Below are 14,516 nucleotides of genomic sequence, written 5' to 3'. Positions count from 1 at the left end.
CTTTGTGGTTGAATCTGTGTTTGAAATTCACTGCTTGACTGAGGGACCTTACAGATAATTGTATGTGTGGGGTACAGAGATGAGGTAGTCATTCAACAATCATGTTAAACACTATTATGGCACACAGAGTGAGTCCATGCAACTTATTATGTGACTTGTTAAGCACATTTTTACTCCTGAACTTATTTAGGCTTGCCATAACAAAGGGGTTGAATACTTATTGACTCAAGACATTTCAGATTTTCATTTTTGTCTAAAAACATAATTCCACGTTGACATTATGGGGTATTGTTTATAGGCCAGTGACAACAAATCTCAATGTAATCCATTTTAAATTCAGGCTGTAACACAACAAAATGTGGAAAAAGTCTAGGGGTGTTTATACTTTCTGAAGAAAGTGTATATGTCTACTCTGAAAGGCTGTGTTGAAGTACAAGTACATTGTTTTAACCATTGAATAAGTTGTATTGCAATAAACTGAGCGAGAATGAGACAACGTACATACTAATAAATATCAGTCTTAAAAAGTTACTGGTCTATTTTATTATTTTCATAGAATGTAGGCATGTACAGTCTGTTGGGAGAGAATATTCAATCATTTTTAACTGTTCAATAATTGAACACCAGCCCATCCCTCATTAAAGCATGTATATTGATCTTGAGATGATAAAAGAGCATAAAATACAATTTTAGAATCAAAGTACCTTTTGTGTTGGATCCTTTGGTTCAGCTCATGTACAATCAGAGTCCAGTCAGGATTCTTATGGTATCTAATAAAGACACTGACTGGGCTTTCACTACTAGACCATCCTCCCTGCACATGCCAGCCTTCTAGTGGTCATGGAATATTGTGAATGACAAATATTCAAGCTTAAATACCCAGGGCCATGCCCTTTATTGAAATGAGCTATTCCTGGGACCGGCAAAGGTTAACATGGGGCATGTTACCAACAAACAGTTCCACCCTGTAACAATCATGTGGGAAGAGAAACCTTCACTGTTTTTCACAGTTGTTTACTCTGGATTTCATATCAAGTTCTCAAATCATTTATAGTTTCAAAATAACAAAAGGTTGTCTCCCCCCCAATTGCTCAGCTACGGGTTTTTGGAGTCATCTGGGAAAGTCAGGAATTCGTTTTTCTATTCATGTACGTTTGAAAACCTCTTCCTAGAGTCAGTGAGGAACATTTTGTAAAGGATTAATGTGTGAGGCCTTGATTACGTTGAACAGAACAAGACAGAATTAGCATAATAGGCTCTATTTCATTCTCTTTGAAGTCCAGAGCATAGCATAACAAATGTATATGAACCAGCAGCCAAACGTCAATAAATGGAAATGCCACAATCCTCAGTGGATGGTCTTGGTTGAATTTCTGCAGGAGGAGGAAAAAAAACAGGCCATTTATTGCAAAATAAGCAGAATAGCGGATGTGATGGGTCTTATACCCACCAGGCTAGCAGGCACTCTGGGGCCTACACTCCCACTCCTCGAGATGGCATGGAGAGAGAGGAGATGTGGCAGCTCCCACTGTGGAGCTCTGGGAGGTGCATCCCCTCTCACAGGTGTTTTCAAAGAGTACCACGATGCAGACAAGGGTATGTAGTTACTCTCCAATTAAAGATAAAGATCTCACAAGGGAGGTGAGAGCAGTTTACTGGTCCACCAGACAAAGAAGCCTAGCCTATAAGCAAGATAGCAGAACATGCTATACAAATATGTTAGAACTGTAGAATTATGTATAAGACTGACAGAACAATTGCAATTGGTTCTAGTCATGACTTTTATATAGCTGACCTTCCATTTACAGAACATGTGAAAAAGTAACTTGCAAAAGGCTTAGATTCATAATTCCATCAGCTTTGATTCATAAGTTCAATGCCATGTTCGTCTCAAGAGGTTTCTTTTACAAAGGAAAAGATCTTTCATTTAAATATATAAATTCTATGCTTCAGATACACCAATGTTATTACTACCCACCTTCCCAGTTGAGAATGTAGACAGAATAAAAAATGCCCTTTTAGAAAGAGAAGCTTTGAACTAAAGAAACATTTCAAGGTTTTTGTATTGAAAGTTTACCTCATTTGGTTTGAGCCTGTAAAGTTGTATTCCCTTCTCAGATAATAGAATGAAATGTAACAGGTCAAAGCAATCAATAGGAATGTTCAAAGAGAATCATTGGAGCTGTGATGAGGCTACATTTTGTACTTTTTGGTCAGCATGAAGAGAAGGTTATCAGAACTGGCACAAGATAAAGGGTTTTGAAGATTCCAACACAGTCAACCATATTATTCAACTGTCATCCACAGAGTAGTACAATTATTAAACTGACGCAATAACATATGATTTAAATTCAATGCTGTACAATAGGCTATAAAACCTAAGAGTTTTGGGGGTTCACATTCTCTGAATACCTCAGTATACCGTAATCATTTTAAACCGGTTATTATGACTACTGCATGAGTCTGTTGTCTGAAGACAAAACATTTGATGAGGCAAAAAGCATTGTTAATATCTTTAATATTTACATTTTTAATAATTATCATTGTGCAACCTGCCCAAGCCATCCAGAAAATATTATGTTCAATGTTATTCTCCTCCCAATGTTGTAAGCAAAAATAAAATCCATTTGGCAAGCCAATTAGAGACTGGCAGTGCTAGATACAAACACAAATTACATTTCAAGTGATTTGGTGTAAGAATATCATCTGAGTTTTGACAAAAATACAATCAACATGACACATGTTCATATCGACCTTCCAGTTGGTGAATACTCTCATTAACCTTTTTGAAAAAATACAAGTTCCCTCCAAATTCACATCACACTGCAAGACAAAACATTCTCACCTTGAAAATATCTCTTTCAGTTCTTTACTATGATACAGTATAATGCTAAAAGTGCAATAACGTGTATAAAACATGTTCTATTATGGGATTAACATCTGTTAGACACTTCCAAAGTTAATATGCACAGCAGCTTCCACGGCAGACATACATTTTCTTAAGAAAATAGTTACTTCATTTTAGCTAGTAAAAATGCATCAGCGAGTAAGTCCTGCTGCGTGCTACTGAGGGCAGGTTAAATGTTCACTAACGCCCATCTACTGTAGAACAGTGGAACTGTCACAACCAAACAAGTCTTTCTTTCTTCAAGAATCCAGGTTGTATTGTCATCATGGAACAGCACCTCAGTGTCCAGAAAGCGCTTTGGCTGAGGGAAAATCAACAAAACACATAAAGTTAGTTTAGGAAGAATATGAGAAATTCTAGAACACCAAGCAGAATGGAAGAATGGGAGGAAATGAAGAATACATTCTTAGCTGGGATTCAATCAAACAGTATTAGCAGGATTTTAGGCTAGTAAAATATAAATATATATATTATATATATATATATATATATATTAATCAAATACCATGGTCTTACTGAATACCAAAGTACAGTACTGTACATGGGTAAAGGTTATTAACCTAAACACATCCCAGCCATAATGTAGATGATGCAGCAGAACTCACCACAACATAAAGTGCATCATACAACACACCAGATCTTTAAAAGGGAATATTAGTCTCATAGGAAACCATGAGAAAACCACCTTTTTTGAAAGCAAGAAAGACAAAACCCAAAATACCCAAGCCACCATACACCACATATGGAATTAATGGATCATTGTACCTTACTACATGGTGAACTGGTAAACATTCTCTGCTCTCTGTCTTTCTGTACAGCATGTCACATAGTGGAAGAATGTTGAGTCATTTATTTCCCTCATAAACTCAACTCACATCACAACAAACTTGAAGCAACTGAATGAAATGCTACAGTGTACTGTTAAACCAAGCGGTGGAAACAACAAAGTCATACAACAACATCCTACTGTGTGTGAGACTGATTCAGTGGACACAGCTTGTTTCTTTTAGAACACATATAGGAGCTGTATCTTTAGGTATCCTTTGGAAACAAACATAGCTGTCGTTTACTGTCTAACAATTTCCTTTCCAAATATGTAAGTGCAGATTCTAGGCTGTGCATACTGAACCATCTGCAAACACATTTTCTGCGTCCCAAATAGCATCCTATTCACTACATGGGCCCTATGGGTCCTGGTCAAAAGTAGTGCACTATATAGGGAATAAGGTGTCATTTGGGCATTTCCAAATGTCCACACATCATAACCTCTGACCCTGACCCTTTCAGCTGAGCAGCACACATGGATGAGGAAGGAAACAGGACAGGGTTGGTGACAGACACCAACAAGGTGGAAAACACCAAATACACACAAAGACATGCACACAGTCCCACATATATTGCAGAGTCCCATGGATAAGGAAGGGGATGGGGTTAGTAGTCAAGGATAGCCAACGGATGGTGCATGATTGAGCCAGTACAGTAGAGAGCCTGAGAGTGCCAGTTAACTGGACACACTTACACAGTATCATGATCAGTCCCAATGTGTTTGCACATTCAAAATAGTGTCACTTTTATTTTTCTCCCTGTTCTACATGTTTTGGTGAATACTGTTAGCAGTCTACAGATGGTGGGATAATTGGTGTTGTGGAATGCAGCTGTGAACACTTGTTCCACTGTCAAGGTGCTGAAGCAAAAGGTGTCTCACTTCTTTGTTAATTGCACACAATGCTCACGTAGCTAGTGGCATTTGTTTTGCCCCCTTACCCTGCCCAACACACATTTTAGATAAAGTTACAAAAACAATTTACAGACGATTAGCACATTGAGATTAGCTGGCTGCCTGCAGATGTGTAGGTATGCTGACGATAATGAGAGGGGTGATCTACTACCTTCAGAATTACAACAGTGCGGTGATCATGCAGACAGAGAGGTGTGAAGCAGCACCCATGTTAGGGAGAATTAGTGAAGCCTCAATGCCATTAGCATGCTGTTAGTCCTTACTTTGTTTTCTCTGATTAGACAAACGAGAAGTGAAATCCGTTGCTTAGAGGAGGAGGGGGAGGTGCCTGAGAGACAGGAGGAAGAGGAGGAGGAAGTGGAGGAGGAGGCACGATGGGGATGTTAGGGTGCAGTGGTACTACTGAGAAGTAGATACAGGGAGAAGAAGAAGAGGAAGACAGAGAGGAAGAGGAGAACAGGATATTAGTCACATTAGGAGCAGCACTGGCAAATCCAAAGGCAGTGTTGTGTTTGAGACCACCTAAAGCGAGACCGATTCAAAACCAAGACTTTGGAGGGGGGCGACCAGAAAAATGTGATTCCAATTCAAGACCATTGTTGTAATTGTGTCAAATCGCAACCATAATTGTCCAGTATTTCTGTGTTGATATTTCAGAACAACATATGGATGGTGTAGACATTCAGAATGGTGACAATATGCTGCTCAGGAAAACAGAGAGACACTCCACTAAGGATCACTTACCCAAACAGGTCTATAATAGATACAAAGACAAAACATACAGTATTATATCTTCCCCAAGTCTCCCCTTACTAATAGTGAGAGCGCAACTTTCAAACAATGTCTCCCACTCCTCCCTACCAGCAAATCAAGGATATTCTGACGAGCGTGACAAAGTTTGAGGATATGTTTCAACAAAAGTAAAGGACAGTAATGTTACGAGTAAAGTAGTAAGCCCAGGTTTCATAACATTTTTATGTGTAATGAAAGGAGTGTATATATTTGGCCTGGCAAAGTGGTTTTATGGGCTGACTGAATGGAAGCTGATTGGTGTCGGCCAGAAGTTACAAGTCCTCATTGTCCGAGACAAAGTCAAGACCGAATAAAAACATTTCCGACACTGGGACAAGACTGAGACACCCAACATGTGGTCTCGAGACTGGTCTCAAATACCACAACACAGGGACAAGACTGAGACACCCAACATGTGGTCTCGAGACTGGTCTCAAATACCACAACACAGGGAAAAGACTGAGACACCCGACATGTGGTCTCGAGACTGGTCTCAAATACCACAACACAGGGACAAGACTGAGAGACCCAACATGTGGTCTCGAGACTGGTCTCAAATACCACAACACAGGGACAAGACTGAGAGACCCAACATGTGGTCTCGAGACTGGTCTCAAATACTACAACACAGGGACAAGACTGAGAGACCCGACATGTGGTCTCGAGACTGGTCTCAAATACCACAACACAGGGACAAGACTGAGAGACCCGACATGTGGTCTCGAGACTGGTCTCAAATACCACAACACAGGGACAAGACTGAGAGACCCGACATGTGGTCTCGAGACTGGTCTCAAATACCACAACACAGGGACAAGACTGAGACACCCGACATGTGGTCTCGAGACTGGTCTCAAATACCACAACACAGGGACAAGACTGAGACACCCGACATGTGGTCTCGAGACTGGTCTCAAATACCACAACACAGGGACAAGACTGAGACACCCGACATGTGGTCTCGAGACTGGTCTCAAATACCACAACACAGGGACAAGACTGAGACACCCGACATGTGGTCTCGAGACTGGTCTCAAATACCACAACACAGGGACAAGACTGAGAGACCCAACATGTGGTCTCGAGACTGGTCTCAAATACTACAACACAGGGACAAGACTGAGACACCCGACATGTGGTCTCGAGACTGGTCTCAAATACCACAACACAGGGACAAGACTGAGAGACCCGACATGTGGTCTCGAGACTGGTCTCAAATACCACAACACAGGGACAAGACTGAGACACCCGACATGTGGTCTCGAGACTGGTCTCAAATACCACAACACAGGGACAAGACTGAGAGACCCAACATGTGGTCTCGAGACTGGTCTCAAATACCACAACACAGGGACAAGACTGAGAGACCCGACATGTGGTCTCGAGACTGGTCTCAAATACTACAACACAGGGACAAGACTGAGAGACCCGACATGTGGTCTCGAGACTGGTCTCAAATACCACAACACAGGGACAAGACTGAGAGACCCGACATGTGGTCTCGAGACTGGTCTCAAATACCACAACACAGGGACAAGACTGAGAGACCCGACATGTGGTCTCGAGACTGGTCTCAAATACCACAACACAGGGACAAGACTGAGACACCCGACATGTGGTCTCGAGACTGGTCTCAAATACTACAACACAGGGACAAGACTGAGACACCCGACATGTGGTCTCGAGACTGGTCTCAAATACCACAACACAGGGACAAGACTGAGAGACCCAACATGTGGTCTCGAGACTGGTCTCAAATACCACAACACAGGGACAAGACTGAGCGACCCGACATGTGGTCTCGAGACTGGTCTCAAATACCACAACACAGGGACAAGACTGAGAGACCCTACATGTGGTCTCGAGACTGGTCTCAAATACCACAACACAGGGACAAGACTGAGAGACCCGACATGTGGTCTCGAGACTGGTCTCAAATACCACAACACAGGGACAAGACTGAGACACCCGACATGTGGTCTCGAGACTGGTCTCAAATACCACAACACAGGGACAAGACTGAGAGACCCGACATGTGGTCTCGAGACTGGTCTCAAATACCACAACACAGGGACAAGACTGAGACACCCGACATGTGGTCTCGAGACTGGTCTCAAATACCACAATACAGGGACAAGACTGAGCGACCCGACATGTGGTCTCGAGACTGGTCTCAAATACCACAACACAGGGACAAGACTGAGAGACCCTACATGTGGTATCGAGACTGGTCTCAAATACCACAACACAGGGACAAGACTGAGACACCCAACATGTGGTCTCGAGACTGGTCTCAAATACCACAACACAGGGACAAGACTGAGAGACCCGACATGTGGTCTCGAGACTGGTCTCAAATACCACAACACAGGGACAAGACTGAGACACCCGACATGTGGTCTCGAGACTGGTCTCAAATACCACAACACAGGGACAAGACTGAGACACCCGACATGTGGTCTCGAGACTGGTCTCAAATACCACAACACAGGGACAAGACTGAGAGACCCGACATGTGGTCTCGAGACTTGTCTCAAATACCACAACACAGGGACAAGACTGAGAGACCCGACATGTGGTCTCGAGACTGGTCTCAAATACCACAACACAGGGACAAGACTGAGAGACCCGACATGTGGTCTCGAGACTGGTCTCAAATACCACAACACAGGGACAAGACTGAGAGACCCGACATGTGGTCTCGAAGACTGGTCTCAAATACCACAACACAGGGACAAGACTGAGACACCCGACATGTGGTCTCGAGACTGGTCTCAAATACCACAACACAGGGACAAGACTGAGACACCCGACATGTGGTCTCGAGACTGGTCTCAAATACCACAACACAGGGACAAGACTGAGACACCCGACATGTGGTCTCGAGACTGGTCTCAAATACCACAACACAGGGACAAGACTGAGACACCCGACATGTGGTCTCGAGACTGGTCTCAAATACCACAACACAGGGACAAGACTGAGACACCCGACATGTGGTCTCGAGACTGGTCTCAAATACCACAACACAGGGACAAGACTGAGACACCCGACATGTGGTCTCGAGACTGGTCTCAAATACCACAACACAGGGACAAGACTGAGACACCCGACATGTGGTCTCGAGACTGGTCTCAAATACCACAACACAGGGACAAGACTGAGAGACCCAACATGTGGTCTCGAGACTGGTCTCAAATACTACAACACAGGGACAAGACTGAGACACCCGACATGTGGTCTCGAGACTGGTCTCAAATACCACAACACAGGGACAAGACTGAGACACCCGACATGTGGTATTGAGACTGGTCTCAAATACCACAACACAGGGACAGGGGCTGGCTGGGGCCACTCCCACCATGCCCAATAACACACAAGACACCAATCCAACTTGAACATTAAACACACTGTACAGCAAAACAATAAAATATAAGATGTCACTTCAATCAATTATCATGTAGCTGCATGTTCCGTGTGGCTCAGTTGGTAGAGCATGGTGTTTGCAACGCCATGGTTGTGGGTTCGATTCCCACGGGGGACCAGTACGGAGAAAAAATGTATGAAATGTATGCATTCACTACTGTAAGTCACTCTGGATAAGAGCGTCTGCTAAATGATTAAAATGTAAATGTAATGTCAATAAAATGCCAATGTTTATTTCTGAATTATACATAATCCCATTGAAAGAAGTTTCTTTCAATTCAGGGATTTGAAAAGTGCACCCACACACCTTCCTTTTATACCAAAGAGTTGAAAAAAAACATTGATTTGGTCTCTACTGACAAGATGCCTCGTGTGATGTATTCTGACATTTCTCTACGCTGGAAAGATTGTTAGAATTGTTGACTCTGCTCTTCTGTGCATATTCAGCTCCATCACATCCTGACACTTGAGTGTAAGTCTGTGTGACAGAGAGAGAGAGAAGAGAAAGAAAGAGAAGAGCGAGAGACAGATAGAGAACGAGAGAGGAGAGAGAGAGAGACGCAACTCGTCTAAAGGGCTGCTACTGATGATGCTACTGGAAGAGTGAACCTGCCTGCTGCAAGGTAAAGATGAAAAGTGATCTGGGTGTCTTTTATGAGGGTTTAGAACCGTGTTCAAAGAGCCAGCTACGGGAGGATGCCGTTGAGAGCCTGAGCACAGTCTTACTGGGTCATTGATCAGCCTCACAAAATAGCCTCATCAAGAGAATCCTCCCCGTCTGAAAGATTAGACACGGATCGCAATTATCTCTGTCTTTACTCATAAGGCCCACACTTAGAAGAAATAATATTGAGTTATTAGGAGATGAACGGCCTGATAGCCCGGCTTTGCACCTCTTCCCTCCCCTCCTCCATCATCCGCAGAGCACTCTTGAAAGCGAGCTACCCTCTCTTTATCCCGTCTTCAGCTATCCAGAGGATGTCAATGTGATGCAAGGTAGATTTGACTGATATTGTCAGACACATACTTGAAAGATAATCATTTCTGAAAGTGTTTGGCCCTGCCATGACGAACATCCACACAAGAGCGTCAGTCTCTTAGAATCTGTCCAAGAACCAAAAAGGGGAGGACTAGGTACTTAATCATAAGTATAGTTATTGGAAATGACACATGATTGGCAGAAGTTCTACCACCAAGTTCAGTTCCGTTCAGGTTGGAAAAGTGAAGACTAAAACGTATTGTGGAAGTTTGTAGTGAGAAGATGACCAGTTATTCAGAACATTCAGGTATGTCTATCAACCTTCGACAAAATATCATTTGACGTTTGGAAACCTTTTATGAATGTTTCCAAACGTTGGAAACCTTTTATGAATACAAATTCAAAGAAGTCACTGAGAGCATCAAACAGTCCTTTTCTTTTATCCCATGTAGTCATGAGTTTCTCCCAGCCTCTGAGACACATTAGTGTTATGATTTCTGCAGACCTGGTGCAGAGTGTGTTGGTATTACTGCAGAGTGTGTCCAGTTGTGTGTGTTGGTATTACTGCAGAGTGTGTCCAGTTGTGTGTGTTGGTATTACTGCAGAGTGTGTCCAGTTGTGTGTGTTGGTATTACTGCAGAGTGTGTCCAGTTGTGTGTGTTGGTATTACTGCAGAGTGTGTCCAGTTGTGTGTGTTGGTATTACTACAGAGTGTGTCCAGTTGTGTGTGTTGGTATTACTACAGAGTGTGTCCAGTTGTGTGTGTTGGTATTACTGCAGAGTGTGTCCAGTTGTGTGTGTTGGTATTACTACAGAGTGTGTCCAGTTGTGTGTGTTGGTATTACTGCAGAGTGTGTCCAGTTGTGTGTGTTGGTATTACTACAGAGTGTGTCCAGTTGTGTGTGTTGGTATTACTACAGAGTGTGTCCAGTTGTGTGTGTTGGTTTTACTACAGAGTGTGTCCAGTTGTGTGTGTTGGTATTACTACAGAGTGTGTCCAGTTGTGTGTGTTGGTATTACTACAGAGTGTGTCCAGTTGTGTGTGTTGGTATTACTACAGAGTGTGTCCAGTTGTGTGTGTTGGTATTACTACAGAGTGTGTCCAGTTGTGTGTGTTGGTATTACTGCAGAGTGTGTCCAGTTGTGTGTGTTGGTATTACTACAGAGTGTGTCCAGTTGTGTGTGTTGGTATTACTACAGAGTGTGTCCAGTTGTGTGTGTTGGTATTACTACAGAGTGTGTCCAGTTGTGTGTGTTGGTATTACTACAGAGTGTGTCCAGTTGTGTGTGTTGGTATTACTGCAGAGTGTGTCCAGTTGTGTGTGTTGATATTACTGCAGAGTGTGTCCAGTTGTGTGTGTTGGTATTACTACAGAGTGTGTCCAGTTGTGTGTGTTGGTATTACTACAGAGAGTGTGTCCAGTTGTGTGTGTTGGTATTACTACAGAGTGTGTCCAGTTGTGTGTGTTGGTATTACTACAGAGATTGTGTCCAGTTGTGTGTGTTGGTATTAGTACAGAGTGTGTCCAGTTGTGTGTGTTGGTATTACTACAGAGAGTGTGTCCAGTTGTGTGTGTTGATATTACTGCAGAGTGTGTCCAGTTGTGTGTGTTGGTATTACTACAGAGTGTGTGTCCAGTTGTGTGTGTTGGTATTACTACAGAGTGTGTCCAGTTGTGTGTGTTGGTATTACTGCAGAGTGTGTCCAGTTGTGTGTGTTGGTATTAGTACAGAGTGTGTCCAGTTGTGTGTGTTGGTATTACTACAGAGTGTGTGTCCAGTTGTGTGTGTTGGTATTACTGCAGAGTGTGTCCAGTTGTGTGTGTTGGTATTACTACAGAGTGTGTCCAGTTGTGTGTGTTGGTATTACTACAGAGTGTGTCCAGTTGTGTGTGTTGGTATTACTACAGAGAGTGTGTCCAGTTGTGTGTGTTGGTATTACTACAGAGAGTGTGTCCAGTTGTGTGTGTTGGTATTACTACAGAGTGTGTCCAGTTGTGTGTGTTGGTATTACTACAGAGAGTGTGTCCAGTTGTGTGTGTTGGTATTACTACATAGTGTGTCCAGTTGTGTGTGTTGGTATTACTACAGAGAGTGTGTCCAGTTGTGTGTGTTGGTATTACTACAGAGTGTGTCCAGTTGTGTGTGTTGGTATTACTGCAGAGAGTGTGTCCAGTTGTGTGTGTTGGTATTAGTACAGAGTGTGTCCAGTTGTGTGTGTTGGTATTACTACAGAGTGTGTCCAGTTGTGTGTGTTGGTATTACTGCAGAGAGTGTGTCCAGTTGTGTGTGTTGGTATTACTACAGAGAGTGTGTCCAGTTGTGTGTGTTGGTATTACTACAGAGTGTGTCCAGTTGTGTGTGTTGGTATTACTACAGAGAGTGTGTCCAGTTGTGTGTGTTGGTATTACTACAGAGTGTGTCCAGTTGTGTGTGTTGGTATTACTGCAGAGTGTGTCCAGTTGTGTGTGTTGGTATTACTACAGAGTGTGTCCAGTTGTGTGTGTTGGTATTACTACAGAGTGTGTCCAGTTGTGTGTTGGTATTACTACAGAGTGTGTCCAGTTGTGTGTGTTGGTATTACTACAGAGTGTGTGTCCAGTTGTGTGTGTTGGTATTACTACAGAGTGTGTCCAGTTGTGTGTGTTGGTATTAGTACAGAGTGTGTCCAGTTGTGTGTGTTGGTATTACTACAGAGTGTGTCCAGTTGTGTGTGTTGGTATTACTACAGAGTGTGTCCAGTTGTGTGTGTTGGTATTACTACAGAGTGTGTCCAGTTGTGTGTGTTGGTATTACTGCAGAGTGTGTCCAGTTGTGTGTGTTGGTATTACTACAGAGTGTGTGTCCAGTTGTGTGTGTTGGTATTACTACAGAGTGTGTCCAGTTGTGTGTGTTGGTATTAGTACAGAGTGTGTCCAGTTGTGTGTGTTGGTATTACTGCAGAGTGTGTGTCCAGTTGTGTGTGTTGGTATTACTGCAGAGTGTGTCCAGTTGTGTGTGTTGGTATTACTGCAGAGTGTGTGTCCAGTTGTGTGTGTTGGTATTACTGCAGAGTGTGTCCAGTTGTGTGTGTTGGTATTACTACAGAGTGTGTCCAGTTGTGTGTGTTGGTATTACTACAGAGTGTGTCCAGTTGTGTGTGTTGGTATTACTACAGAGTGTGTCCAGTTGTGTGTGTTGGTATTAGTACAGAGTGTGTCCAGTTGTGTGTGTTGGTATTACTACAGAGTGTGTCCAGTTGTGTGTGTTGGTATTACTACAGAGTGTGTCCAGTTGTGTGTGTTGGTATTACTACAGAGTGTGTCCAGTTGTGTGTGTTGGTATTACTGCAGAGTGTGTCCAGTTGTGTGTGTTGGTATTACTACAGATTGTGTCCAGTTGTGTGTGTTGGTATTACTACAGAGTGTGTCCAGTTGTGTGTGTTGGTATTACTACAGAGAGTGTGTCCAGTTGTGTGTGTTGGTATTACTACAGAGTGTGTCCAGTTGTGTGTGTTGGTATTAGTACAGAGTGTGTCCAGTTGTGTGTGTTGGTATTACTACAGAGAGTGTGTCCAGTTGTGTGTGTTGGTATTACTACAGAGTGTGTCCAGTTGTGTGTGTTGGTATTACTGCAGAGTGTGTCCAGTTGTGTGTGTTGGTATTACTACAGAGTGTGTCCAGTTGTGTGTGTTGGTATTACTACAGAGTGTGTCCAGTTGTGTGTGTTGGTATTACTGCAGAGTGTGTGTCCAGTTGTGTGTGTTGATATTACTGCAGAGTGTGTCCAGTTGTGTGTGTTGGTATTACTACAGAGTGTGTGTCCAGTTGTGTGTGTTGATATTACTGCAGAGTGTGTCCAGTTGTGTGTGTTGGTATTACTACAGAGAGTGTGTCCAGTTGTGTGTGTTGGTATTACTACAGAGTGTGTGTCCAGTTGTGTGTGTTGATATTACTGCAGAGTGTGTCCAGTTGTGTGTGTTGGTATTACTGCAGAGTGTGTGTCCAGTTGTGTGTGTTGATATTACTGCAGAGTGTGTCCAGTTGTGTGTGTTGGTATTACTACAGAGTGTGTGTCCAGTTGTGTGTGTTGATATTACTGCAGAGTGTGTCCAGTTGTGTGTGTTGGTATTACTACAGAGTGTGTGTCCAGTTGTGTGTGTTGGTATTACTACAGAGAGTGTGTCCAGTTGTGTGTGTTGGTATTACTACAGAGTGTGTCCAGTTGTGTGTGTTGGTATTACTACAGAGTGTGTGTCCAGTTGTGTGTGTTGGTATTACTACAGAGTGTGTCCAGTTGTGTGTGTTGGTATTACTACAGAGTGTGTCCAGTTGTGTGTGTTGGTATTACTACAGAGTGTGTCCAGTTGTGTGTGTTGGTATTACTACAGAGTGTGTCCAGTTGTGTGTGTTGGTATTACTACAGAGAGTGTGTCCAGTTGTGTGTGTTGATATTACTGCAGAGTGTGTCCAGTTGTGTGTGTTGGTATTACTGCAGAGTGTGTCCAGTTGTGTGTGTTGGTATTACTACAGAGAGTGTGTCCAGTTGTGTGTGTTGGTATTACTACAGAGAGTGTGTCCAGTTGTGTGTGTTGGTATTAGTACAGAGTGTGTCCAGTTGTGTGTGTTGGTATTACTACAGAGAGTGTGTCCAGTTGTGTGTGTTGGTATTAGTACAGAGTGTGTCCAGTTGTG

General features: G+C 43.0%; 1 protein-coding gene across 11 annotated transcripts in view; it reads right to left on the bottom strand.

Moving 5' to 3' along the window:
- Positions 1-2,501: 2,501 nt before the first annotated feature.
- Positions 2,502-14,516, bottom strand: part of plekha7b (pleckstrin homology domain containing, family A member 7b) — a 157,041-nt gene continuing 145,026 nt past the window's right edge. For all 11 annotated transcript variants that reach the window (XM_029767711.1, XM_029767712.1, XM_029767714.1 and 8 more), the window contains one exon: positions 2,502-3,209. In XM_029767711.1, coding sequence (XP_029623571.1) covers positions 3,187-3,209 — 23 coding nt within the window. In that variant the 3' untranslated portion in view covers positions 2,502-3,186. The remainder of the gene's footprint in view (positions 3,210-14,516) is intronic.

This window comes from Salmo trutta, chromosome 12, assembly GCF_901001165.1.
Source record: "Salmo trutta chromosome 12, fSalTru1.1, whole genome shotgun sequence".
In the NCBI taxonomy this organism is placed as follows: Eukaryota; Metazoa; Chordata; class Actinopteri; order Salmoniformes; family Salmonidae; genus Salmo; species Salmo trutta.
The sequence above is the reverse complement of the archived record's forward strand: the minus strand, read 5'-3'. Positions and strand labels throughout refer to the sequence as shown.